Genomic DNA, 27,117 nt, shown 5'->3' with positions numbered 1-27,117 from the left:
AGAATAATCAGCAACTTGATTTGAATTCACGGAGTAAACCAAAAAATTGCCTCTACACATTTCATGGATCAAACCAGAAGGAATATAAGTTGTGTGACTGACTTTTTCCAGGCCTTCTGCTGAGAATTCTGCGAATTCAGCAAAAAGAGATATATTGTTACTTTTTTAACATGGGGTCAAGAAGATAATTAGCTGAAAGTGGAATAATAAGAGCAATCGACATGTGCTAAAATGGAAAAAAAAAAAAGCAAAGAAATCAGGGCATGCCTTTAATTAGGCTGCTAGAACTACTGTGAATTGTTGAAATATCCAGTTGAATGGTTGAGAAAGTCAAGGTGGAAATCACAGTCATAGAGCCGGTCATAGAAAAGTGGCACAGAAGATATGATGGACTTTCTCAGAAGGCTCCTGCCTTTAATCTACACTTTTTATAGCTAAAATAAAAGCTTAAACAAAATCTGGAGAAAAGAATGCTGATGTAAACACAGCCTTGAATATTTCATGTAATACACACAGGAGAAACAAACTGACCAGGTATATCCAAGAGCAAGGTACTAAGACAAGCACCCTAATGGGTTGTTGAATCTATCAGTAAAACAGAAATCTGAAACTTCTGGTGCATTAATTTCAGAAACTTAGGGGTATGCTGGTACCAGTTTGACTTCCTCGACAACACTGTGACCTTCTCTTCCCAATCTAGAGCACTTTTTGCAGACCACACTTATGTCATCTAAACTGTGACTGGCACATTCCCAATTCAGCTGCAAGATGCCATTTGTATCAGGCCCTCTGACATCATTGGAAACTTGACCTATGTAGAAATTGGTCTGCATTTTAATGTGTTTTTCTGCTCAACTCTGGGATCAAAAGTCAGTGTAGCTTCCTCTTGCTCAGTTCTTTGCCGCTAACATTCACAGTGCTGCTCACTGTGCTGCTCAGTTCAGACTACCATTGGGAGAAATAATTGTGGCTCCCATCGCAAGCTTTTGGAGATTGCGGACAAAGTATTTGTCTTTTGGGCCATCCCTGTGCATGTAGACAGAGGCTTTGGAAGGTCTTTTGAAACAGCTAGTCGAACTCAAAACTTCACGATTATGGATCACTGCAGGTATTTGATACAGAAATGCAATCATCTCTGATAGGTTTTGTTAACCTGATAAAAGCTGTTGATGCTGACCTAATCTGAATTGTAGATTTGAAAAGTAAAACAAGAAGCACAGCAGTAGGATCACATCATTTTGTAGTCACAGGAGAACCAGTGGTGGTAGCCGCAGAATTTCTGCAGGTGAGAGCAGACATTTCAGGACCTGAAGGGCTTCCTTTGCCTTCAGCTGTCAGAGCATGGAGAGGAGCCCAGTGTCAGGCAGAATTGGCTGTTGCTGCAGTTTGAAGATGGCTGACCAGTTCTACTGCAGGTGGCTTGTCAACTGCAAGCTGGGATAGTGGAGCTTTGCAAGTCATGATGAGATACCTCTGTCAACAGACTGTGGATGAATGTAGGCCATCCCTTGCCCTCGTGCTGTTTGAGAAGTCTGTTCTCTAAAAGTCAGATATTATTTCAGGAACATCCAGCAATGTGCCCTCCTAAAACAGCCAGCAAATCTGTTAACCAGAAGGACAGTGCCAAGGTGCTGGCAGGGGATTAACAATTCAGCAAGGACAGAAATTAGCTAAACAACAGAAATAATTTGATAGTAATTCAGATACAGAAGTGATCCAACCAGGAATGAAAAACACAAGAAAAGCAATTCACAAAAAACAAAACCCCAAACAAATTAACAGTGAAAGCACCAAACTTCAAATAAGCCAGAAATAAACAACAGAAAAATCCAATTCAGTACCAAAGGGGCAGTTCATAGCAAGTAATATGTAAATTGCAATTTTAAAAAGAAACGTCTGTGGGGAGTTTACATATGCAAGAAAATTAGCACTAGGGTATACAGTGCCTTAAGTGCAGCAAAACCAAACAAACAACAATTTGAAATGCAGCTTTCAGAAAGTTAGTTGTTCATGCTGAGAGTGCTGCAGGACAGGGGTTTCAGATGCAGTTAAAAGCCATAAGTAACATCAGTGATAGGTCTTTTCCAAAACCTCCACTGGTTTTACTCTTAATTTTTCCTAGCCTCTGCTGGCTGATGTTGTGTGGCCTGCAGTAGGAGACAGGTGGGAACAGGATGGTTTCTTCCATCCATCTGCCCTCCTGTGACAAATCTCCACAGGACAGTTCAATGCTCCAGGCGAGGGATTCTGGCACAGTGAGGATTGTCAGACAACAGTCTACTAGAGACAAGGGGTGAGGCGTATGTCCAAAAAGGCCTGCTTCTGCTGAGGGACAAGGATCAGGTTGGCCATGGCTTCCAACAGCTCCCAGCAGCTGGAGAGAAATTTCTCATCAGGACAGTGGTAGTTTGGAGGAAGAGGACTTAAGTCTTGGAGAATCTCTGTGCAAAGCCCACGATCCCTATCTCTTTAAGGTGGAGGAGGGATATGGTGTGTGTCTTAACGGTGTTTGAGATGCCTGGTGACTGCACAGTACATGTATGACCTGAGGATCTGGTGGGTTGCCCTGATGATCCTATACAGTTTGTCCTGCTATAAATTGACTTACCAGGTTGAGTTTGTGATGCATTAAAGTTTTGCCTCTCAGGAGTTCACCACAAACACTGATAATTTTGTTTAATTGGAAAGCACCTTCTAATCATCTTCACTTGTCACATCATCCCCAGTACAAAGCTGCTGCAGTACAAGTTTTGGCGCAAAACTCACATGGACTTTGCTGAGGGGAGAAAAACCGAACCGTTACCCTGTAATGATTGCCCTGAATTGTGCTCAGTAAGGGACCTCCTGGCAGAAGTCACTAACTCCCTCCCTGTAGGAAACTTTGCGTTAACTAGATGCTAGCTACTTACAGTCCAGATGCTTTTTGCCTTGAAGTGGCAAAGCAATCATATAAAACTGTTGTCTAATGGCAGGGTGTAGCAAGGGCTTCATAGCACAAGGTCATTGCTGAGAATTCCGGGCTTAGGTATGGTTTTTGGCCCTGGTGGATTTGTACAATCATTTACTGTATTCTAGCTTTAAAGCTTGATCTGCCTAATCCAAAGTCCTGCTAAACTCTGCAAAATTGCCATAGGTATACGCATATTCCACACGATTCACCATGAAGTCACATGCAGCAGTGCTCCTCAAGCTATTCAGCAGAGTACTTGCAGCTTATGTTTGCTGCTGAGGTTTGTAAGAGCCAGCACTGACTTGGTTGAGATCTGAAGATGACAATGGGCTAAACAGTGAACAGGCGTTATCTATCTCAGCGTTGATCCTGTGCAGTAGAAAGGAGGGCAATGTAAATGATGTGGAGGATCGGTTACAGATCTGTTGCAGGCAGTGTTGCTGTGAGCATGCCCATCCTGACAAGAACACACAAGGGAGAATAAAAGTTGGGGTTAGCAGTCACAAATTCACAAAGGCTTCTTTGTTTGAGACTAGCCGTTTAGCCTAGGGTAGCAGGTCAGGGTATGAGGGTGATTTGATATAAGATGTGCTTGAAATACTAAATCATAGCTTCATACAAAATCAGGAATGTTGGAATAGAGGTGCTTCTCTATTTGTAGAATTTTTTGTTTAACAAAGCAATCACTAGCAAAGACTTGCTAAGAGAAAGTAGAAATGTGTTATACCTTGGCTGAACGCTTGTTTCTTGACAAATAACAATAGCTCATTTGTGGACCAGGTTCGGGGTAGCTGTTGCATGGAGGATGATTACATTCATCCCTTTGGAGGGCAAGTGCTGTGTGACCCACAAGGCAGGTTTCTCCCTGCACTTTCTCATCAGGAAGTAGCTCTGGTTTGATGCGCTGGCTCTAAGCAGGTCGTGGTGTCGGAAGTTGGTGGGTCACGTGCTGACCTGAACGTCTTCTGATTGATAGCCACCATTCCTGCTTTTCCCATGAGGGTTTCCCACTGGGGGACTTTCACTGGCTGTGGGTGGGAAAAAAATGTGCGGTGAGTTTTTGAGGGTTAGAAGAACAGGTTGGCATTTCTTGGGTTGTTCTTTTTTTTCCATTTTTCTCCTCTCTGCATCCTAGAGTTGTGAAATAAATGCATATCAGGTCTGCAAACAAGTAAACTTTCATGAGTTTTTTTTCATGTTTGTTACTTCCATGAGAAGTGACCATATGCTGTTGGGGAAAAAGTTGTTGAGGATGCACGGTGCTTAAAAAGACTTGAACAAACATTTAACACTACAGTTTTAATGCTAATAAAATAACAACTTTGCTAAACATTTATGACTCACTACCTAATTTTATATCAACCAAAGTTCTGAAGAGTCTGGTCCACAAACAGCTAATTCATACACTGAATTATTGAAGAGAAGAACTTAGATTGGATGCTGAGATAGCAATTTCTTGAAACAAAAGTTTAATTTGATACTGTTACACTTTTAAATAAAGCTATCTGTTCTTGATACAGTTCATAAGTAATCCAGGTCTTGAGGCTAAGGATGAAATGATCTGTACACTACCACAATTTTTTCTTATTGTACAAATTAACAAACAAAAGTTTCCAGTATTCAGAGTATAATTTAATGTATTTTCTTTCCATTCTTTCTTGATGATGGATTCACTGTGTTCTTTTTAGTTAGCTTTATCAGCTTCCTAACTGGAGCTTATCAAATGTTACTTCAATATAATGAGCTATATTTATTTCACAGGATGTTCGTGCTGGCAGCTGCCTGCATACGTTCAATTCAGTGCTCTTGGGAGCATTACACCGAGACTTCCATAAAAGCTCGTGTTACTTGAACACAAGAAAAGGGATCCCTCAAATGAAACTTGATTTGGTCAATCTGTGAACTGTGAAGGACCACACATGACGATGTGGTGGTACTTCTGATGCTAGCATTCCCTTAATTACAGGGTACCCATTCTTCTTTCATGAAAATGCCAAAAGCTTGCTTACCCCCTTTTTTTCCACTTGGCTGCCCTGTGTATAGTCTTTGTAACACTAAACCTATATTTACATAGAAATCTGTGCATTTAAGAGAATGTGGACACAGTTACAGCCATATGAAGAGACTCAACATGAAGCTTTTAAAATATTTACGGATGTAATTTCTGTTTCTTGCTTAGACCAGCCCTTTTCTTTTGGTATGCACTAAATGTCAGCATGCCTCATTTCTGCAATGCAAGTTTGTGATTCAGCCCTATTTTTTGAAGTTTCTGAATTCTTACCCAAGTAACTTGGTTTGATTTTAAGGTGTATTTATTGGTTTGGTCAGTTCTTCCTGCCCACGTAAAATTAATGTTCACTCTGTCCCCTGTAACTGCTCTTTCTCTCTTCTCAGTATTGTAAAGCATACCGAATCATTACATCATTTCCAGATTTTGCTTTTCCTGTCGGGGTGAGACTGCCTACAGGAAGAATATTTCTGAGTTTTCCGAGTTTTAAAAAATGATACATTGAACGTATGAGATGAGCTGAATCTGTAGTTGCTGGAGCTATTGTTATTGTTTCTTTGAATTTATATAAACACTTACAGAAAGTTTGTTAAGATCCAGGTGCATTCCCAGCAGCAGAGGTATTCTCACGTGCCTTATTTCCCTGAAAAGTGAATGCTCGAATGGTGTTATGACTTGACTTTTGTTTGGAGAAAGGGGGGTATTGTTTGGGGGGTTTTATGTCTTGCATACCAAAGTGCATTTGCTGTTGACAGTCAGAACAGGCCTTCCTACCCACTAGCTCTGCAAAGTGAATTTGGAATCTTCATTTTATGCATTATTAACAGCAATATTCATATAATTGGGGATGAGGAAATGCTACAGTAATTGCAAACGGAAACCTTTTCTTACGACTGTAGTAGTTCTACAGTGGAAGAAGTAAAATAAATGTACGTAGCAAGTCATTTTGAGTACAATAGTTTGCTGTGATCAATAGTGAGTTTATTATGAAAAATGGCATTCTTTGTTTCGAGTGGAATTTTTTTATATTTTATATTGAAAGCAAAGGATGTAATGTATTGCATCAGTGCAATGTATTACCTCATTTGCAGCAGTGTTCTAAGATACTACTTTTACATCTTTTTGTTTATAACATTTTGCTTCGTTTTCTTTTGCAGTATGAAGAAATGTAAAAATTATTACGAAGTCCTTGGGGTGTCAAAGGATGCAGGTGAAGAAGACCTAAAGAAGGCTTATAGAAAACTTGCTTTGAAATTCCACCCAGACAAAAACCATGCACCTGGAGCAACAGAGGCTTTTAAAAGTAAAATACCATTTTTACTTAAAATTTCTTTTATGATTGAAGTTTGTCAGATTAAAAGAAATTCATCTGCATTGGTCACTTGTCTTTTTACAAAAATGTCAATGTGGTGGTTTGTAGCTAATATTAAACTGACATTTTTATCCAAGAAAATATTTGACCTTTATGATTTTAACATATACCTAGAAGTATAGAGAAACAATGTGGAGTTTTGCAGTAGGGTTCGGTTTCAGAGGATTGACTGTAATTTTCAGGTACAGGGAGCGAATAGTTGATCTGTGAAACCCAATTGCACTTTTTTACTGCTGTTGACTTAATGTAGTCAATTGAATCTTACTAGCTTGAATCTTTACTGTACTTGAGCTTGAAAAATACAAAGTAATACTTGATAGCAAAATGCAGTTTTTACTGAATCACGTGCCATGCTAAGGTACCTTTTCCTTAGAAATCCTTGTATGTGTGTAGTTTTACTACTTTTTCCACACGAAAAGACTTGGGTTCAAACATGGCCTTATTAATAGTTGCCTTTGACCATTTCTTAGGTAAAATTTACAGTGTGACTTGACCTGATCTAAGGCTGCCAAGCTTAGCCCTGCACAAGGAAAATTGTTGAGGAAAAGCTTTTTAAAGAAAACTACACCTTCATCTCAGACACAGATGAAGAAAAATGTGAATTTGTAAGAAATGATCATGCATAAATAAACAATCTGATTGTGGTACATCTTTTTTTTTTTTTTTCATGTTTGAGGTTTACATGCAGACATGTGAAAAAATCAGTCGGATAAAACTCTTAAATTGGGGGAGGGAAGAAAAAAAAAAAAGTCCCGAGCAAGACTTCTGATACAGACTTTAAGGAGTAATTATAATAATATATTAACAATTCCAGATGAAAAGTAGATAGAACATAGCAGGAAAGTTGATTGCTAGTGATTATTTTAATACGTCTATGTGACGGCTTTATCTAAAAAAGATATTATTCTTACAAAATTGTCTCTAGCCCTATGAATAAAATAATTCTTCCTTGTTAATAGCATTTTAAATAATCTTTAAAATGTAAAAAATCAGTTTCTTATCTTTTATTTAACATTAGCACTTTGTACAAGTTTGATTTCTTCGGCTTAATTTCACTTTCTGATTCTTAACTAGATGAGTAAATGAACAGAAAATTTTGTAGGGGAATCTTGTTGACTAAAAATTATTTACTGAAATCTAGCATTTTTCTTGCATTGAAATTATAGTAATCCTTTTGTATGGTTGAGTAAATTTATGATTTAGTTTGCCTTTAAAGGTATCTGATGAGTTTCTAACATCCAGCTGAGAAAAGGAGTTTCATAATAATAGCTATTATTTCATCATAATGCTTTATTTTAAGGAAAGGTCACATTAGAAAACAGAATTGAGTTTGATGGTAGGCAAGGTACTTGCTTAGATCTTGAGCTACCTGGTACTACTCTTCTGTTGTATTAAGCAGTCTCCCTGAGGTTATATTTTAGATTTAAAAGTTTGTGCAAATATAATCACTTTTAATCTCTCAGAATCTCTTTTACCAACTTTGTCAAAAATCTTTCCTTTGAAACTTTTGAGCAGATTCTTTCATTTTTTATGTCTTTTATTTAAAGAAAATTATATTTGAATCAAATCTGTTGTGAATTAGCATCAAATAATCAAAAGCAAGTAACAAATAGTCAAAAAAGATTGCTGACCATACCGTGGCAGTGTGGTGTCTTCACTTCACGTGCAGTCACCTGATTTACGTCTCCCTGAATTCTTAATTGTTGGGAAAAATCTAAATTTTTACTACCAATTTTATCCTCATACTGAGTAACAGAGGAACCTTGTAGCAATATTTGGTGTCAGTAGTGTGTATCATGCTCTCAGTGCAAATTACCAGGCTTCATTTCTTTGGGTTTTCTCCTCCACTTAAAGGAATTGCTAATGATTATTTCTAAGGGCATCTTAAAAGGCACGTAGCTAAGACTCATTAACTTTTTTTTAGATTGGATAATGTTGAAAACATTAATTATGCAAAGTCATAGTCTTATTTGCCTGTGTTGAGGTTATAGTGTTGCACCTTTCACAAACTTTTGATGGCTGATGGCTTCTCAACACTGAAAAACATAATCCCCGTGCCTTGCGTTGGTTGTCTGCAAAAGAAGCCTTTTGTTGGAGAGGCCTGGAGGAGAGAGAAGACAGGAAAGCAGAAAGGGTTTAATGAAGATATGACTGAGTGAAGATTGTTCATCGAGTGCCAACAGAAATTTTCCTTCAGTCTGCAAGAGCTGTATGTCTATGCAGAGCAGTTAGGGTCAAAGCTTGTAAAGTCAGCAGAGCTTGTGGTCTTTTCACGCGGATTCTTTCCATGCTCACCTAACTCAGTTTTTCCCTTTCTACTGTCAAAATTGAAGTTGTTCATCTGTGATAATGTCGCGTGAACGGGGACAAGCATCCAGGCCAGGCACTCCAAACGTTGAGGTCGTATTGACAAGCTTGGGAACACCGTGTTCCTGTCATGCACGCATGTTGTACTCTTCATGTTACGCCACGCAAAACTTTGTGTTATTAATGTAATCCATAAAATATCTTAAGAAGCATATAAAAAAATACATTCACACTCTTGCAGACAATAAAGTTGATGCATTTGAAGAAGTCACCACTTACTAAATGAAACCAAAGAAAACCTACTGAGTTGATGATGTTTTTTAGCTAGGCTGCTAGAGCAAACTGAACTTTGCAATTACCCCACTTCAAAGCTTTCATTGTAATGCTTGATGCTTTTTTTGTAATTGCAGTGAGAGAGAACATTTCCATGGGTGTAGGTGTTCCCCTACAAAAAGGATCGAAGCTCTCCTGCCTTCTGCCTAGTTCGACAGGATAAAAGGCCTTTGAATAGCGTTGGTGGGAAACTTTGTGGAAGCTATGCTAAGAAAAGTAGAGATGTTTCTGGACCTTGTTGTACTATCGTTGATTTGTAACATACAGTAAAGGACATAATTCGCTGACTATTCTTGACTTTGAAATTGCAATTTTCATGCTGCAATAGCTCTTATCTTTCATTTATGGGAGTTGTCTTTTATTCCTTGCTTCAGAAATCGGAAATGCATATGCTGTGCTGAGTAATCCAGAAAAACGAAAGCAGTATGACGTCACAGGCAGTGAAGAGCAAACGTGCAATCATCCTAGCAACGGTAGATTCAATTTCCATAGAGGTTGTGAGGCAGATATTACTCCAGAGGATCTATTCAACATGTTTTTTGGAGGGGCCTTTCCAACAGGTATTTGTATATATCAGTATAATCATCGGGATACAGTGGTATTGCCCAGAGTGGCATTAGAGTTTGTGACATTATAAAACAGTAAAATTACTCCAACCTGCCTCGGACCCCAACTCTTTAATCTGCATCACAGTTTATTTTTCCCCTAAGTGTTGCTAAATCCCAAAAATGTGAGTTCAGTTCTTTGGGGTTACTATGGTGATTCTGCGGTACATGAAATAACAAATCAGTTGTCTTAGAGCTTAAAATACTTGTTTTAAACGACTTCAAAATTGTAAGATATTTTAAAGTTGAGTTATTTTATGTGTTGTTGTGCAGTAATCTTAAATGCTTTATGTTGTTGCTTCTGTATTGACCTTTAAATAGGGGTTTTTTACATTATTTAAGTGTGGATACTTCTTTCCTTAGGTAGCGCACATTCATTTTCTAATGGTCGTGCTGGCTACAGCCATCCTAATCAGCACCGTCAGAGTGGACACGAGCGGGAGGAAGAGAGGGGTGATGTATGTTTAAGCATCATTGACTTTAAACTGTGGATTGTGAATTTTGCCAGTAGTCACTTTCAGTGATGTGACTGTACAGGAGCTCTGTACTGTAGAGGAGGATTTGTACTTGCCAGTTACATATTTTAAAACTTTGGCAAGTGGTAGTCTTACTGATTGGTAAATAGACATGCAGATTTGAGAAGATAATAGCCTGGTTTTGTAAATCCATTGTTCTATGTTACTATCTTACTAGTGACTGGTAGTATTAGCCTAAATATGCCACTAATTCTGGTCACTAATCCTTGTCTACATTTAAAAATTTATTTGGGCTGAGGTAAGAATTGTACTTAAGGCTCAATATTCATATATATGAATTATATATAGTCCTGTATAATTACATATCACTGTATAGATGAGACCAAGTCATGGCATACAATGTAACTGAATCCAGCTATTCATTTGGTAATTGCTTCTGGCTACATGCTAACCCATGAACTCATGCAGCTTGAGCACTCTATCAATATTGTGTATGCACTGGAAAGTTACAATAACACCACAATGTTTGCAGGTTTGTAGTTACAGTTTTCCTAGCAGCTTTTGATGCTTAAAGCAGAAAGTCACGCTTCGCATTAAATCTTGTCAAATTTACCTGTTTACTTGATGCTGTTTTATGAAATACCTGAATCTGTTTTGTTCCTTAGGGAGGTTTCTCTATGTTCATTCAGCTGATGCCTATTATCGTGTTGATCCTTGTCTCCTTGTTGAGCCAGTTGATGGTATCTAACCCTCCTTACGCCTTATACCCAAGATCGTAAGTAATGCTTGATTACATTAGCTTAAAACAGAGGGAAGGATGTTGTAATCACCCTCTCCCACTTAGAAGCATTTTAGCGAGCCTTCCGTTAGTTCGTCCTTCATTTCCCACAGTGAGGAAAGGGAGGGAAGGTATAGAGGAAGCAGAACAAAACTTGAAAGTTAGCTACTAAGAACATGCTGTGAGAATGTAATGGAGAAAAGGCGTCAGCAATACCTGGAGTTTAGGGTCTTCTAATACAAGGCAGTGGGTCTATGCAGTGTAACATGTTGCAAAGGTGTTTGCATCTCCAGCATATTTAATCGAATCCTGAAACCTGCTAAGGCTCATTATTCTTTTAGGGGTCATCTGTGCTTGTAGCAAATGAAGTACTTGAAAGCAACTTTCTCATCCTTATTTAAGTTTTGAACTAGATGAAGGCTGGGGAAATTGTCTGTTCTTCACTTCGTTCTAGGTGATGGTAAAATAGTTTATCTTCGTTTTCTTGCAAAGAATTCTACTAGTGAAGCTTACCTGTTTTGTACAGTAGGATATATAAACTTTTTTTCCTTGAGAGAAATAAATAAATTTAATCAAGCATGCAAGTAGCTAGTAGACTTAGCCCACTCACCACAACTGTTTTAAAGGTCCTTAGTTCCTTGCAGAGCTCTCAGCCCCGCAACAGAAAGGTTTCTTCTGTTTTTCAGAGTCCTTTATTTCTGGATTGTGATGTGTTCTCTTCTGCAACTAAGCTGTTGTGATGCTTATAAACACTTCTCTGCCAAAATGTTTGTGCACAATCTTTGATTTTTAATCCACAGCAGGAAAATGGATTTGTGAGGGCTGGCAGAAAACACTTTAGAATGGAGATGTCTGTACTGGGTTGCTACAGAATAGTGACCTGTTTTTCTTTTTGTTGAGTTTGAATGTGATTTTCTATTATCAAAGCTTATATTTGACTAAAGAGGTATGAAACAAGTGTCTTACTAAAGTGAGTTTTTTTCCCCAAGATCAAGTGTTTAAGCAGCAGAAGTTTAACGTTCAGGTAAATGTAGTAATTTTATTCTCTGGCAGATTATACAGCCATTCATTTCATTACTTGTCTTGAAACAGCAAACTCAGTGATGTGCTGTTCTTCTGTAATAGCAATATTTTTTATAAGTGTATTTGTGGTGTAAAAAAAAAAATCAAGTAAATATCTAGTCTCTCTCTCCCCCCTCCCTCCTTTTTTGCAGAAGTACAGGGCAGACCATAAAAATGCAGACAGAAAACTTGCATGTCATTTATTATGTCAACAAGGACTTTAGAAATGAATACAAAGGAGTGTCATTACAGAAAGTGGAAAAGAGTGTGGAAGAGGATTATGTGTCCAACATTCGTAATAACTGTTGGAAGGAGAGGCAACAAAGTAAGTTTGGTAATATGTGTCATTTCGTGAAAGCATTAGCGTGAAAAAAGATTGCCTCAGGCAAGAATGAAGGGCTTGTATTATTAAAATACCTGAATGAGAAAGCAAGTGTAAGGTTCCCTACTGTTTCTCACTTCTAAAAGTGTCCCCAGTGTCACTTAATTTCTGTGTTTTACTCGGTGACCTAACAACCATCTGCAAATCATCAGTAATTTCATCCTGCTACTCTATTATCTGTGACCACTTCTCAGAAAATTAAAGACTACGGTGAATTGACAGTGAGAAAGAAATTGCTCTAAGTTAAGGATGAAAGCTAAGAATTCTAATCTCTTCCACATTATTTTATCATGGCAATACCTCATTTCCCTAGGTGCTTTTATATAAATAAAGAAATAAAACAAAAGCTTACGTAGATGTTTCTGGAGAAGGAAAAAAATAATCTGCCTTGGACCACAGTACATATAAACACTGCTTTTCCAGGCGACCAAGGACACACAGCATGTCCTGTAAAACATCAGCTGTAAATCAGTGCTTAATCTTTCACCAATGCTGAATATTTTTTCTCCCTGTACACGGTACCTTGGCTATATCAGACCTTAAAAACAGGGGGTTATTTTAGTTTACCATCTATTTTTCCAATCTAATATTATACAAGGAGTTATTTTCTTTCAGAATCCTAGAATTCAGTGTTAAAGCGTAAGAATGCTGAATAGCATCGGCCATCTCCAAATCATCATCAATTTTAACCTCTTATTCTATTATCTGTGACCATTTCGTGAGCCTTTCATGCTCTGTGAGAACAGCGCTGCTAAAATGACATCAGTGTTGAAACCAGATGATTTCAACTTTTCGTCTGGTAAACTTCAGTAATGGCTTACTGGATAAATAATTTGTTCATGAACTGTCAGTAAACTGACCAGAAGCAAACAGAATGCTCTCCTCTGAGTGAAATCCTGTGTTCCTGCACAACTTTACCTTCTGCAGTCCAGTGATGCCAAGCCTTTCAGGTGGCCCCTTAGCTTCTCCCAGTTGTAAAAGGCAGCCCGGCATCACAGCTAGTCAAACGCCTGAATAGGACTGCACGCATTCATTAGCTGGCCTGTAGATACACAAATACAAACTGCACGGCCCATGCATAGCAGGCCCAGTGCTTCCTGGAGGCTTTGTGCTTCTTACTCCTGAGTACACATTGCTTATGTGTAAGTAAATCTCTACAGTTTTACAAATTGCCCACAGGAAAGAACTGTGGGCAGAAAACTGTGCTGATGGGTCGCATGTATGCAAGAGAAACACCAGTACTTTGGGGGCAAGCTTTCAGATTATTGCCCGGAGTACTAGATTTGATCAGAATGATTTTTCCCAGATTTTTCAAATAGAGGAAAGCATCAGAGAATTTTTGGGTATAATTCATAAGCAAATGTAAAAAACTCTTGTATTTTTCCAGCTAGGTTGTCCTTTGATCATCCTGAAATGTTTGAATATGTTCACTCTTCATGAAATGAATACCTAATTTTTCATCTACAAGTGGTTGCTAGATGAACGATTGGTAATCTTATAGTAAAATAGTTTACAAAAATGATCGTGGTTGCTAACAAAAAATTAAAGACAAGATATAATCCAGCACAATAAAAAGAGGACATATTATTTGTACATTTTTTCAGCAGAGTGTAGATCTGGAAGGATAGTTTGCTTTTATTGACCTAGTCATTACACTTAGATTTACTGGCATGTTGTATTTGTGTCTCCTGTAATATATTTACTGTCTAAATATCTTTGAAAAGGTTTAGTTGATAGGCAGTTTCCACCTGGGGAGGGAAAGAGGAGAAAGAATACCTTTCCCATTTTTCAGCATTTGTTCTTGACATGCTTACTTCTTTAAGCATGAACAGAGTCCTGGACAATGCGAAAGAGGCCCACAATTCCGTATGTACATATTTACTGGGAAAAATGCAATGACTAGAGAAGCATCTGACCCTAGTATAAAGAAGAAAAATAACCTGAAGGTGGTGACTGTCATGTTGTTTGCTATTAGCAATTTATCAGGTTGTGAAAACTACCCAGATTGATTTTGAGAAAGCGGCCCGTAATAGATTTTCTCTATTTATAGAAACAGCTGATTTTGTGGTTTTAGGGATTCAGAATACCTGTTGTGTGTTGGATCTCCGTGACAGTTAAAGTCTTTCCAGCGTTGATTGACATCTAAGAATGCCTTGCTAATCCACTTCGAGTGGAAGGGCTGAAAAAGATTTTATAGAATTAAAATGCTCAGCAATGTCAAGCTATTGAACACCAGTGTAATACAGAGCGCTCTTTTATTAATACCTCCGAACACTGGCAGTCTGAAGCAGCATCAGTTGAAGTAATGGGCTTAACATTCAGAATGGATTTTTGGGTACAGACGAGATGCTAGAGCTGTCAGTAATATGCAAGATCACTGAGTGTGGCCTATATTTGTATTGTTTAATGAGGTCTGACAGAAGTAGTACGGGTTTGTTTGTTTTAATCAGGTACTGCTGTACGAAATACGAGGGTGCTGGAAGGCTGTTACCGCTTTCCCTGCTCAAAAAGATGAAAAGCTTGTCAAGATCCAGCAAAGGGAAGCTGTAGCAGTGCTGTTTAGGTGGTGTCTGTGGGTAGTTAGAATAGACAGAAGGAAAAAAGGGTGAGGATTACACCTGAGGTGTTTTGGACAGCTCTGAGAAGGAATGTATCATGTGCGAAGTATTCAGTTCTTAACCTGAAAAATCTTTCCTCTTTTTTTCATTAAAGAAACAGACTTAATTTATGCAGCAAAAGTATATCGAGACGACCGTCTCCAAAAGAAAGCAGACTCCATGTCCATGGACAACTGCAAAGAACTAGAACGGCTGACCAGCCTCTATCGAGGAGGATGAACTACAATTATACGCGTACATCTTTACGTATGCCGTTGTCTCTTGTAAATTAAGAAGAGATTTAGTTTCACCATGAATGCTGGAAAAGAGGGGTGGATGTAAAACTCTACTGTGTAGCTGTTTCCAGAAACCTTACACTGAAATATCATTTAATGGCTTCTTTACCTACTGTGAAATATAGGTAACTTTAATTGTCTAGATTTTCCTTCCAAGCTTCTGTGAATTCTTTCAGCAGAGAGAATAGCTCAGAAAGGATGCTATACTTGTAGAGACTTAGTCATAGTGGTTCTCCTCTAACATATTTGCCATGTAAATATCTGTGGAAAGAACACTTTGTGTATATACGAGTTAAATGACTTTCTATTTAAAATCTCAGAAATTTAGTCCCATACAACATTTTGTCTCACTGATGGAATAAATAGTATGATTACATCACTCCTATTCAGATGTCAAGTGTGTGGAGTTGAAACAAGAATTTTTAATATTTTATCTCTAACTCTATGTAAAATCTTCTAGGTTTACCAGCTTAGAGGAACTTGGTATTTTTAAATATAATGGCATATATTCCTAAATATCTGTTGGGGTATATTGATCTGGTGTAGAGTAGCCATTAGCTGTTGTAGTTTTTTAGTGTTTCTAAGCAATGCTGAGAAAACTAAGAACTACACTAATCTCTCTTCACAGTAAATATTTGCAAATCCTGTACAGACCATTATAAGCATTGCTTTTAGTCCTTGCAACAGTTTACAGCAGCTCTACCGTTTGGTATTCCAGTAGTAGTAAGTCCGTATGTATGGTTAACATGCATCCATAGCTTCCTTAATTTTCACTGGAAAGGTAGAGGAAAACACGCAATAGTAAAATCTTAAAGCTCAAAAAAAGGAAAGAAAAAAGGCAACCTATTTTTTTTTTCCTGGGAGGCTTCCATTTTCTTACTATTTTTTTAATTTCAAGCTAGGTCCCAACACTGATTCCTCAATAGGCACCAAGAGTGGAACAGGGAAGTATTGCTAAGGACAAGCTATGTGCCTTTCAACGCTTTTGCCAGCTATTTAAATGCTTTGCTAGTTTGCAGTACGCTCCTATGGTCAGAGCCGTATCCCTTGTCCCGGGGCGGAAGAGGTAGGGCGTGCGTTTCTCTGGACCAGAACGTTGCTGGACTGACTTCCTCGAAATGAGCAGACGTACTGTTGGGCTCCTACGTACAAGATCATGTAACTCGGTGGCCTGTACCTGGAAACTGTATGTAGCCACACCTGCTGATGCAGAGAGGCGTTTTGAAGCAGCTAAAGTGCAATGTACTTGAAGTTTATCGAGAGTGGGTTGAAAATGTTTTTAGGTTCAGTAGCTGATGTTTTTACATTTTAACAGTGCTATGCAGGAGAATGTTTCTTGCATGTGAGAATGCCAGGTGGCTCATAATGAGGGCAGTATTTTTTGTTTGAGAAAACTGCTATCTTTGAACAACGCTATTGGTTTATGTGGAGCCAAATTCTCCTCCTAAACTGAAAGTTTAAATACTTGACTGACTTCATTGGAATTCCTTCTGATCTAGAGCAGGATTTGACTTTAGAAATACGCTAAATGCTATTGCTCTAAGTGACCCAGAAATCATTTTGCATATATACCTTTTCTAAACTGTCCCACTGGAAATGTCCTCTACTGAATTGGTGTAACATGAGAGAGCGTAGCTGCAGGCTTCTAACTGACCGGCTAAACCAGCATTCAAGGTGGACATCAAAGCCTGAGGCACAAAGCAGAACTAAAAGCTGCTGAAACAAAAAAGAAAAGGGGTTGCTGTACTGGATGTCCTTACTAGTATTATAGGAAAAGTGTGCGGAAGTAATGGGAAAGGCACCCAAACATTTGCAATAGAAATTTATGGAGAAAACGTGATTCCCTGGATTTTGTAACTGTCCAGAATGTATTGTAATTATACTAATGAAAACAAACTATCAACGTACATATTGGTACTCCTGTGTCTTCTTAATAGAAGAAAATCGTTCCAAAGGCTTTAACAAGTACTCGGGCCTTCCCATTCACAAATGAGTCCGAGCTTGCAGGTGATCTTTTAGTTAAGAGGAAAAAGGATATAGAACGCATTTCTCGAGTACGAGAACAGCGAAGTCAGAGTGAAGAGATGGTCTTAGCAAAGCTGCTTGTAATAATCGGGTGGGTTATGTCTGCCCTGCAGTTACTTCTGCTGCAGCTGAGAAGCAGGTAAACGGACGGATGTGGAGCTGTGTTAGGTTGGTTAGATTGCGATCAGTATCTCAGCAAACTGGAGCAAGGCAGTGGCTGTGTCCTGTGGCAACGCAGGTGTCCCAGCGGTTTAAGTGAGACCTAGGCTGCTACATTTCGTTGGATTACCTATTGCGATGGCCATTGTCAAAGGAGGAAACGATTCATATGTTTATACCGGTGGAAAGATGCTGCTTAGCGTTTAACAGATTAAATAGTTGCACACTTTGAAATATGCAGTAGAATGCAGAAGGATGCTATTATTTCCTGTAGCGTAAAGATTAACCTGCTTCGAATATGGCCTGCAAACATTCTTTTCATATTCCAAGTGGGTGTTTCTCTCCTCGTGGTTGTTACTTTTTTCTCAAGTCTGAAGGTTTTTTCTTCAGAAATACTATTATCTTCCCTGGTTTTGTTGAAGGAATCTGCTGGAAAGTTCAGAACGAATTTTCTTATGAGCAAGATGCTAATTGAAGAGGGCGGAGTACTTGAACCTTTTCAGACGACCTTTCTTCAGAAGGTGAAGTTCTCGTTAAAATAAGATATTGGAAAGAAAAGGGAAAAACAAAACTGGTTTTGAACAGCCCGACTGAAAATCCCTCAACTTTTGTAGCTACCTAGAATTAACCCCTTACTCTTTTTAGTTAGTCATTACCTGCACTTAATCTAGAATTAAAGATAGCACAAGCGTGGGTTCTTGATTTCTCCTTTAAAAGAGCAAGCAGGGAAGTCCTGCGAAAAGTGAAAAATCTTGGCATGACACTTTGACATAGCATAATGAAAAAGGGAGATGATTGGCATCCGCTGAAATACAACATCAGTTTGTGTTCTATTTATGGAGCATCCCGAGTCACAAGCGAGTTCGGTGTTCGCATCTGATGAACGTTTCCCTACACGTTCTCTAACTGTTTAGGTAAAACAAGATTAAATTTGAATTTTTGACTTTTTTTAAACAGTCTTGATTCTTTCACAAGTTTCCAAGAAAAGGCAGAACGTTATAGTCGCTAAAATGTAACAGATGCATTTAAATAGGCAGCGGAGACAACTTTAAGTTATATGCATTTTTAATATAACTTTGTAACGAATGCTGTAAAAGGATTAAAACGGGAGGGCAAGAATATGTTTGTTAAGGTTGTTTGTTCCATAAATGTCATTCATCCCCGAAACAGTTGTTATTCTTTCTTCTTGTAGATCTGTCAAAGAGAGCAGAAGGAAAATCTAATAGTGAAAGCAAACATTTTGTTTTAAAAAAGTCGGTTAATACACAAATTCCTGAAGCTCTAACTTTAAAAAGTACTAGCTTCCCGGTTGTCTAAATCTGGTTAATCCGGTGCAGTCAGTTTCACCAGAGGAAGCTCGGTCGTAACGATTCACGGCGACTGGCAGTCAGAAGCCCTGGCGCCGTATCCCCCATCTCCTAACCGTTTCCTATAGCCTCGCAAGCGCCACTGATCTCTCTGCGTTGCTTCCCCCGTGCTCCTTTGCAAACCGCTGAGTAGAGCCTGGAGGAAAAGTACCACCTAACAAGTGTAAAGTTTTGTGCCGCGTCTGGCACGTGATCGAGATACTTTTGGGAGCAGACAGGACAAATGAAATAAATACAGGAAAGAAATACGCCCCTATAAACCCTCCTCCCATACCTCTCTTCTCCAGGATAATTGTGAGACTTTTCAGTCCGGCAGGAACTAGGTCTGAGCGTCGGATTTCTCCAGGCTTTTAGAAATAATACTAAAATACAATGTTTAGTTACGATGTTATCCTTCATGCAGAATATACTTTTCCCATCAGTACGGGTTTGCTCGGTGTATAGAAAGGCTGTCATTGGAACCGGACACAAAATTCCCATTAATATTAGCAATGCAGGAGCCATCTCGTAGATACTTTTGCGTAGCTTTCAGTCATGCTCGCTGTGGCAGGGAAACAAGGAAAATCCATCACTGAGCATCACGCCTACGAGTTTTGAAAAGCCAGTTGCGTTTTTAAACATTTTTAGTGTACGGTAGGGAATATTTTAATAAATGAGCGGACCGAGGTTGTTCCAGGTAGCAATTTTCAAAACGCTACCAGAAGCTCACACGTAAGAATTTTATGGGGATCTCTTTAGGTATCTCTCTAGTATGACCGAGTCCTTATCAAATGGCTGCGTCTGCACGGCTTGGATGGAGAAGGAGGTACGGACTCTCAATATTCAAATAAATCTGCCCTTCTGGATGAGCTCTTCCTCTGTCGATTGCAAAAAAGTTGCTTATCTCTGGTTGTGTCGGGCTTTTTCAAAACTTCGCCAGACCTATACATCCAGAAATATTAGCAATTTTAAGGTCAGCATTTTTTTTTGTTTTGTTTTGTATTTAAGCTCCAGTATGGGCATCTAAGCAAAATCTTCAGGTATCAGCAGTGCTTAGCATCTAGCACTTTCAGAGAAAAAGCACTGTTACAGGCTGAGCGGGTTTGTTTTTAAAATCTACCACTGCGGTCCTAGATTCTGATGCAACAAGACTTTAGAAGTAGATGCAGTTACCACTGTTACGCTGTGGGCATCTACGGGGTGAATCCGTTTTATTTCTTTGCCTTAGCTGTTAAATTATGAGCCTGCAGGTCCGTGGCACCATGGCCTAGATCCGAAAGTACGGGAAGTGAGCGTCGCCGGAGGAGGGAAACTGGACACAACTGCACGCGGCAGAAATGGGCGTTTTCTCTTCTTTTTGTTGTTCCTTTATCTTAAATTCTGTGGGGGTGTTTTTTTCTCCAAGATTGTGCTGCCGTTGCCAGTGGTGCCCAAAACCGAATCGGCCAAAACCTCACCCGTCAGAGGGGGAAGCTCGGGGGGCTCGTGCGGCTGCCGCGCGGGGCCGCCGGAGAGGACCAGCCCCCCCCTCCTCCCGCTAACTCCGCGTTAGCCACCGGCGCGCCGTCTCTGCCCGGCAGGCAAACGGGGTGAGCCGGCAGCGGGGCACCACGGCTGCCTCTCCGCGGCTTCTGCCGGCTGCGGCGGGCCCGGGCGGCGGGGCGGGGCGGGGCGGGGGGACGAGCCCCCGCAGCAAAAAACCCGCCCTCCGGGTTCTGGCGCCGGTCTGGTTTGCGCGGAGCGGGCGGGCGGAAGCCTCCAGCAGCAGCCTGCGGGGGGGATTTTGCAAGCCGTGCAGAGAAACTTTGGGATTTCGGGGTCCGCTCTCGGCTCCACCGCCGCCGCTAGCGACAGGGGTTTGTTCCGAGGTGCGTGACCGCTTCTAAGCACGGCCTGAGAAAAACCCTTACGTTAAGGACTATGCGCAGCGCGGCGCGGGGCCTCCCCCGGCAGCCGAGTGCTCGAACCAAGCGCGCCCCTTCCCAGCGAGCGGGGCGGCGCCTCCCCGGCCCACCGCACGCGCTGCCGGGGCCTGGCCGAGCGGCCGGGCCGGGGGGGGGGGGGGGGGCGGCAGCCGTCCGGCCTCCCGCCGCGCCGTAGCCCGCGCTCTCGCCGCCGCCTCTCCCGCCCCGTCGGCCCCGCCGCCCAGGCCGAGCGGCGCATGCTCGGGGGCCGCCAGCGGGACCAACCTGGCGCCGCCTGGGCGGGGCGGCGGCGGGGAAGCGCTTGCGGGTTCGGGAGCTGGCGCGCCGTCACGTGATAGAGGCTTAAAGGGGAAGCGGCGGCTGCGGCGGAGCCGGGCGGGCGGGCGCCGAGGGTAGGGGCAGCGCAGGGTGCGCCGGCCGCGCGGACAGGTAGGGCGGGGCGGGCAGGGCAGCACCCCCCCGCCCCCGGTGCGACGGTGGTCTCGGCCCAACCGCTCTCCCTTCTCGGGGCGGGTGGGGGCGGCCTCTACCACGGCAGCGGGGCGGGGGGAGGTGGCCGGGTCTCAGGGAGGGAGCGCGCCCGCCCGCCCGCCCGCCGCTCCCCTTCTTCGGGGCGGGGGCCGCTCCCGCCGCGTCGCGGGTGACCGGGCGCCCTCTCGTCTCGCAGGCCGGCGGAGGTGGCGGCGGCAGCGCCGGCAGGCCCCCAGCCATGGCCGACGTAAGTGCGGCTCCGCGGGGCGGTTGGGCGGCGCTTGGGGCGCGGGCCGGGGCTCGTCCGGAGGCCCGGGGGGAGCGCCGGGGGGGGCGAGCGCTGGGGCCGGGTACGTCCGGGGCAGCGGGGGGGGGTCGGGGCCCGGGGGGGAGGCAGAGCCGCCCCGGAGCGGGCGGCGGGGCTGCACCCGGGCCTGCGGGGGAGCGGGGCGCAGGGAGCTCCCTCCCGCCCGGTTTCTAAGTAGTAACGTGCCGCCCGTCTCTGCCCCCAGGACCTGAAGAGGTTTCTGTACAAGAAGCTGCCGAGGTAAGTGGCGCGGGGACGGCGGGTCCGGCCGGGCCCGGCCCGGCCCTGCGGCGGGGCAGCGCCGGTTGCGGGCTCTGGGCGCTGCCCCCGCCCCGCCGGCGCGGAGGCCGCAGCTGCTGGCGGCCGGGGTGTCCGGGCGGCGGGGCTGGCAGCGAAGTCGCTGTCAAATTACAAAGGCGGTTATCTGAACCCTGCCTCGCTGCGGGGAGCTGCTAATTGCCGGCCCCTTTCGCTGTCACAGGGAGTCGGCTAACCCGGTACGCGCTTTTTGTTGTTTAAATGAGCTGGAGGTACCTTAAGATGAAGACAGCTTAGCCTTTCACTCGCCCGTTTGAAAAGAAGCGACGCGTGCTCATCGTGCCGTAATGAGGAGTGGGAAAAACATTCCTCGTGACTCGGCTGCCTAATCCTTGATAATTCCCTTTTCGGTAATTGCCCGTTACTAGCAGCGTTAAGCAGCCACCGTCTGAGATGACGCGCAAATACAGTGAAACCGGCGCTCCTTGGGCGAGGACAACGTACAAAGGCTCCTCCTTGACTAACGAATTTGGATTCGTAGTATCAGTCCTCTTTCTGAAGCTAAAAGTTCCGTGCCATTTTCGGTAGTTTCACTTTGTATTTCTCTCTTTACTGCTCCGAGAGACCACCTGTACTAAACAGAACAAGTCCTTTCCAGTGAAATACTAAATTAGCGAAGGCATCAGTTTTTTCCATGTTTTCCCCTTCCTGTCACGTTTGTTCGGGGAAAAAAGATCTTTGCTACTAATTACTGTCTTTAAAGTGGTGTCTCCTCTTCTTTTTTTTTTTTTTTGCAGCGTTGAAGGTCTTCACGCTATTGTAGTCTCAGATAGAGACGGTGTGCCTGTTATCAAAGGTAACTTCAGCTTCTCACTGTGCCCTGCAACTGAAATCCTGAGTGAACAGCAGGGGGTGGAAAAGTACAGCAGAACCTTCTCTGGTTATGTCCCATACCTGAATATCCAAAACTGAAGAATTAAATTAGACTTCTACTTCAAGTTCGATAGTTGGTTGTGTACCTCTTTAAATTTATCCTTTCGTTCGTGTATGTGCAATGTCCTCAATAATTGCAGGCCACAGGAATTTTCCTCAGTGAATAGGGTTGGAGTGGTGTAAGGTGCTCGTATCTTCAGGTCACTCACAGGCTGATACAAAGTACTCGAGAGAGCTTACGGGTATTTTGTTGACTTGGCTGGTCTGTGCTGAGGAGCAATTGCATCCGACTTCTACACAGGTTATTTAATTTTGTTTGCTTTTTGGTACTGTCATTTTTATCATATCTCTGCAGTCTTTGTTTAAGATGTCTTTGTGTTGTGGGTAAACTAGTTTAAGAGTACTGATTCAAGTACTGCAGATTTATTTTTTTTTTTAATGTCCCAAAGTATTTAAACACCTAGCAGAACTTGCACATCTTCACCTGTGTTCATTCAAGTGACTCTGTGCCAGTAATCAATCCAAAGGCTGGAATCGGCGCAAACAGCGAGGGACACAGAACCAAAGTGACATCAGCACAGGCTGTGCATCGTAAAGGAAAAGACTGTTTCTCAGGCGTGCTAGGGAGGACGCTGGTATAACGAGCATTGATCATGTACAGAATATTACATGACGTACCGCTCGTGAAGATTGTCCTGTGCTTGTTGCGGAAGCGTGCAAGATGTGTTACGTGTTCCCCAACACCAGATCTGCTTTTGGCAGAGCACTGAGCCGGATGAGGAGTTGTGATGCGGTCATAGACACCATGTAAAAATAAGAATTTTCTTGTTTTGTTCCAGTTGCCAATGATAATGCTCCGGAACATGCACTGCGACCTGGCTTTCTGTCCACCTTTGCCCTTGCCACAGATCAGGGCAGCAAACTAGGACTTTCTAAAAACAAAAGCATCATCTGCTACTACAATACGTACCAGGTGAGTAACCTCAATGTGGCCTGTTCTCAGTGACCAGAGCTGTTCCTGAGCAAGGGAGGGGTGGTTTAAACTCTGCTAGATTTCCACTTGGCTGCTATTGAAGTATTTGTGTTTTATTTCTCACGCTGCTTAAATGGCCAAGCTAAACTTTTGCACTGTTTGTCGAGCTTCTCTTGCATTTCTCAAAACAGATTTACTGGTTGAAAATGGTGGAGTTTTCTGAACAGGTAGTAATCAGGGATTTGCAGCAGGTGCTGCTCATATGGCCTTCAGAATCTGTTACAAAGGGTTTATGTTCTCTTTCGCAAACAATATTTGTTTATAATTAGTGACACCTAAAGTTAAATAAGCACATGCAGCCTACATCATAGCCCATCTTGCTGCCAGTACGACTTGGAGGTAAGAAAGCTTTGAAATATCACTCATATTTTTTTACAGACTGATTATTTGTGTCCTGAAATCCATCATCTACTAAGTTTCTGCTCCTTCTCAAGTTCTAGTGGTCTTGAGAGCTTTTTGTTACGACTGCAGTAAACTGGCCAACTGTTTAGCCTACAGTATCTAGCTTTGTTTGGAAAATAAATGAGTGAATGAGTTAGTTTACACACATTGAGTACATTGCTTTGATTCTCTTGATGCTAGTAGCTTATTGTTGTGCTCAAGATTCCAGTTCCCTATTAATGGAAGAGGAGATGCTGCTATGCACTGAATAGTATTTTAAAACAATAAACCTGCCTGCCCTCGTGTTACCTGTGGAGGGTGTGGTCTCCACAGCATAGTCTGCAGTGTTTGCAGCCGAGTTAGATTTCAGGTGGGTAACACTGCAGAACATGGCAGGGAGGGAAATGCCAGGCTTTCCACGTGCGGCTTCCTGTACTGTGGTGCGAGTTCTGTTGGTGTGTTTAACTGTGAAGCTTACGAAATGGATACACTGGAAAGTCAGCTCTGTGGCTCTTGCTCCTGCTTGTCCTTTAAACTGAGGAGGCTGCTTGTTTCAGAAAGAATTTATGTGACAGAGCTCTGACATCCAACATGTGTTAGCTGCTGCCTGAACACTGTTCTCTCTCCTTGCAGGTGGTGCAGTTCAATCGCTTACCTTTGGTAGTAAGTTTCATTGCTAGCAGCAATGCCAATACCGGTATGTCTTCCCGTGTATTTTAAATGTTGTGGTATTTTAAGGCCCAGGTGTTTAAATAATTGAAAATAAATTATCCGAATTTACTTCAAGGTATATTAACTTTGCTCCTGCTATGAATTTTGTCAGCGTATTGTGGAGAAGGGAAGGGTGCGAGTAAAAACTCATAGATTTTAGGTGACTTGCTGAAGTTGTTACTCTGTTAGAAGCGTATTTCTCCTGTGATTAACCTTACCCTTGCTACATGAGTGTTCACTGCACCAGCCATGATTGTACTGTACAAACCAGTTGTTTGGTCTCTTTCCGTCAGTTCCAGGTTACATTCTGCAGTAACATGTGCGGCTTTGTCTTCTCAGTTCCATGGGGTGGGGAAATCCTTCAGTGAAGCACCTGGCCTTGCTCATGAGGGCGTTGGCTAAAAAGGGATTTAATTCTTGCACAGCTGCTTAGGTAGCTGTGGGAAGCAGTGAGGCGATAGCGGAGGCGAGCAGCAGCACAGGGGAGAGCTGTGCTGCACAGAGTGTGCCCCTGTTGGTGGTGGGGGCTGCAGGCACCCTGCCTGGGGGTGCTGCCCGCTATTCCCGTGGAGAGCGAGCAGCTCAAGTGAAACGTTTCGTGTTTGGGAAAACACTGCCTGTGACTTGGGAGGGGAGGGAGCTGTGGGGACTGGAGAGAGGCTTCTCAGTTATGTCGTTTGATGGGATGTTCTGTCTCCTCTCTCTTTCCAGGGCTGATTGTAAGTTTAGAGAAGGAGCTCACCCCCCTGTTTGAAGAACTGAGGCAGGTTGTTGAAGTTTCTTAACCTGATGGTATAGCCGGAGTGCAGCATCCCTCTGCAGCCCAGTGGACAAAAGATTCAATAATCCTCAGTCAAATAACATGTCTCAGAAGAAATACCACAGCTCCTTAGTATACTAAGTAAGAGTAAATTGTACATAGTACTGAATCTGAAATGATCTACTAGTGTGTTGTAGATGGGTGTTACTTTAGGCCATGCTTCTTGTATTGTGCAGTACTGGAGAGACCACCAAAATAGCTCCCATGGAGTTTAGCTCAGCCAGCTGAGCCAGATCGGCACGATGCTGTTGGCTCAAATGAGCAACCCACAGATCTCTTGCTTTACAGGGAACCGGGCACGCAGTGGGGTTTATCCTCAGGCCAGCTACCACTACGTGTTGGAAAGCAGATCGGTTGTATGGTGTTATCAAAGATGTGGTTGAAAGAGTATTGTGAGAGCAAGTTTACTAGCAGTGATGTGTTGGTACAATGAATAAATATCCCAGCTTTCTTACGTGGGTGATACTTTGGCAAAGGAATGCTACTAATCTGGATGCTAGCTGCGTCCTGCTTCCACTAAGAAGAAAGCTATTTCTACGAAAGCTGTTGCTTTAGGGGTTTTCCTGATGCCCAGATAAAAGCACCCGAACAATGTCTCACTTTATCATGGGGTTTTTGTGTAATATGGTTGTGAGATCTCACGTCTCGTAGTTGTCGTGTGGGTTCATCACTGGTGACACTCTCAGCTCATTTACCCTTAGGTTTTTCCTAAGTAAATAAATATAAATAAAATACAGTATTTTTAAATGACAGAGCCTGGTCCACTCTTCTGTTGCACCATAATACTCTACAGAATATCAGCTTTTCTGTGGAGAGAACAGGTCTCTTAATTATTTGTAAATGTACAAAACCCACGAGTTTACAGGCTGAAAACTAACCAGTGTATCTCCCAATTGGGTGATAAGGATACCAAGTCCTGTGCCAATGCAGAGATGCAGAACTTGGTGCCAACTGGCTTCCTGTTGCTGGGGATCGATCCCGTGCTCTTTGCCCCACCTCGTTCCCTCCCATATTCCGCTTGTGATGGCTGCAGTGTAGACTTCCAGCGCCAAAACCAAGCGCTGCTGGTCTAAGGGAGAGCTCTTGGCAGGTCTATGCCTCCCGCTGGGGAAGGGGGTGCCACTGCCCCTCATTTATACCTCACCCATCTTCAGCATCAGGCAGGATGGGGGGTAAACAGTGGTGCTGGAAATGAGGACTGGGAATTCTTGGCTCAAAAACTCTATTGGAGATTAAAAGTTGTCAGTTAACCCTTTTCCATTTAAACTGAGCTCCTGGCTTGAGCTTTCTGTTGCTGGTCATTACAGAAGCAGCTAGAAACTGAGTCCCAAGGTGTCTCTGCGTGTATTTCTGGCAAAAAGCATTTGTGTTCCATCTGAGGCCTACCCTTGCTGTTAGCTTCTGTTCAACTCGTCTGTCTGTGACTGCCTCCTAGGCCGGCCAAGCGCCATTTCTTTTACTGGCTTCAGTTCGTGACACCATGTGCTGAACTCGCTTCTGACGTTTTGTAACACAGCCAGTTGTGTGAAAAAGGGAAGGCTGCTTTTGTGGTTACGCTTCAAGCCTCATTTCCAAGCCATTT

General features: G+C 42.5%; 2 protein-coding genes across 3 annotated transcripts in view; both read left to right on the top strand.

The window, feature by feature from the left end:
• DNAJB14 (DnaJ heat shock protein family (Hsp40) member B14) overlaps positions 1-17,075 on the top strand; it is a 28,841-nt gene extending 11,766 nt beyond the window's left edge. The window contains exons 3-8 of the mRNA XM_076336799.1: positions 6,116-6,261; positions 9,345-9,530; positions 9,939-10,033; positions 10,717-10,826; positions 12,044-12,216; positions 14,986-17,075. Coding sequence (XP_076192914.1) covers positions 6,116-6,261; positions 9,345-9,530; positions 9,939-10,033; positions 10,717-10,826; positions 12,044-12,216; positions 14,986-15,110 — 835 coding nt within the window. The 3' untranslated portion in view covers positions 15,111-17,075. The remainder of the gene's footprint in view (positions 1-6,115; positions 6,262-9,344; positions 9,531-9,938; positions 10,034-10,716; positions 10,827-12,043; positions 12,217-14,985) is intronic.
• A 3,356-nt stretch (positions 17,076-20,431) lies between these two features.
• Positions 20,432-26,287, top strand: LAMTOR3 (late endosomal/lysosomal adaptor, MAPK and MTOR activator 3). 2 transcript variants are annotated; one of them, XM_076336802.1, is made up of 7 exons: positions 20,432-20,564; positions 21,289-21,339; positions 21,605-21,639; positions 22,455-22,513; positions 23,430-23,563; positions 24,638-24,701; positions 25,427-26,287. In XM_076336802.1, the coding sequence occupies exons 2-7, from the start codon at positions 21,331-21,333 to the stop codon at positions 25,498-25,500; spliced, it is 375 nt and encodes a 124-aa protein (XP_076192917.1). In that variant the 5' UTR covers positions 20,432-20,564; positions 21,289-21,330; the 3' UTR covers positions 25,501-26,287. The 2 variants fall into 2 exon arrangements, with proteins under 2 accessions (XP_076192917.1, XP_076192918.1); XM_076336803.1 differs by lacking the exon at positions 20,432-20,564 and adding an exon at positions 21,026-21,050.
• The last annotated feature ends 830 nt before the right edge of the window (positions 26,288-27,117 follow it).

This window comes from Aptenodytes patagonicus, chromosome 4 (genome assembly GCF_965638725.1).
Source record: "Aptenodytes patagonicus chromosome 4, bAptPat1.pri.cur, whole genome shotgun sequence".
Classification (NCBI taxonomy): domain Eukaryota; kingdom Metazoa; phylum Chordata; class Aves; order Sphenisciformes; family Spheniscidae; genus Aptenodytes; species Aptenodytes patagonicus.
The sequence above is the reverse complement of the archived record's forward strand: the minus strand, read 5'-3'. Positions and strand labels throughout refer to the sequence as shown.

Bases quoted from the DNA above. Each gene is read 5' to 3' on its own strand.
- LAMTOR3 (XM_076336802.1), top strand. The intron at 22,514-23,429 runs GTAACTTCAGCT...GTTTTGTTCCAG, and splicing joins CGGTGTGCCTGTTATCAAAG to TTGCCAATGATAATGCTCCG. The intron at 24,702-25,426 runs GTATGTCTTCCC...CTCTCTTTCCAG, and splicing joins TAGCAGCAATGCCAATACCG to GGCTGATTGTAAGTTTAGAG.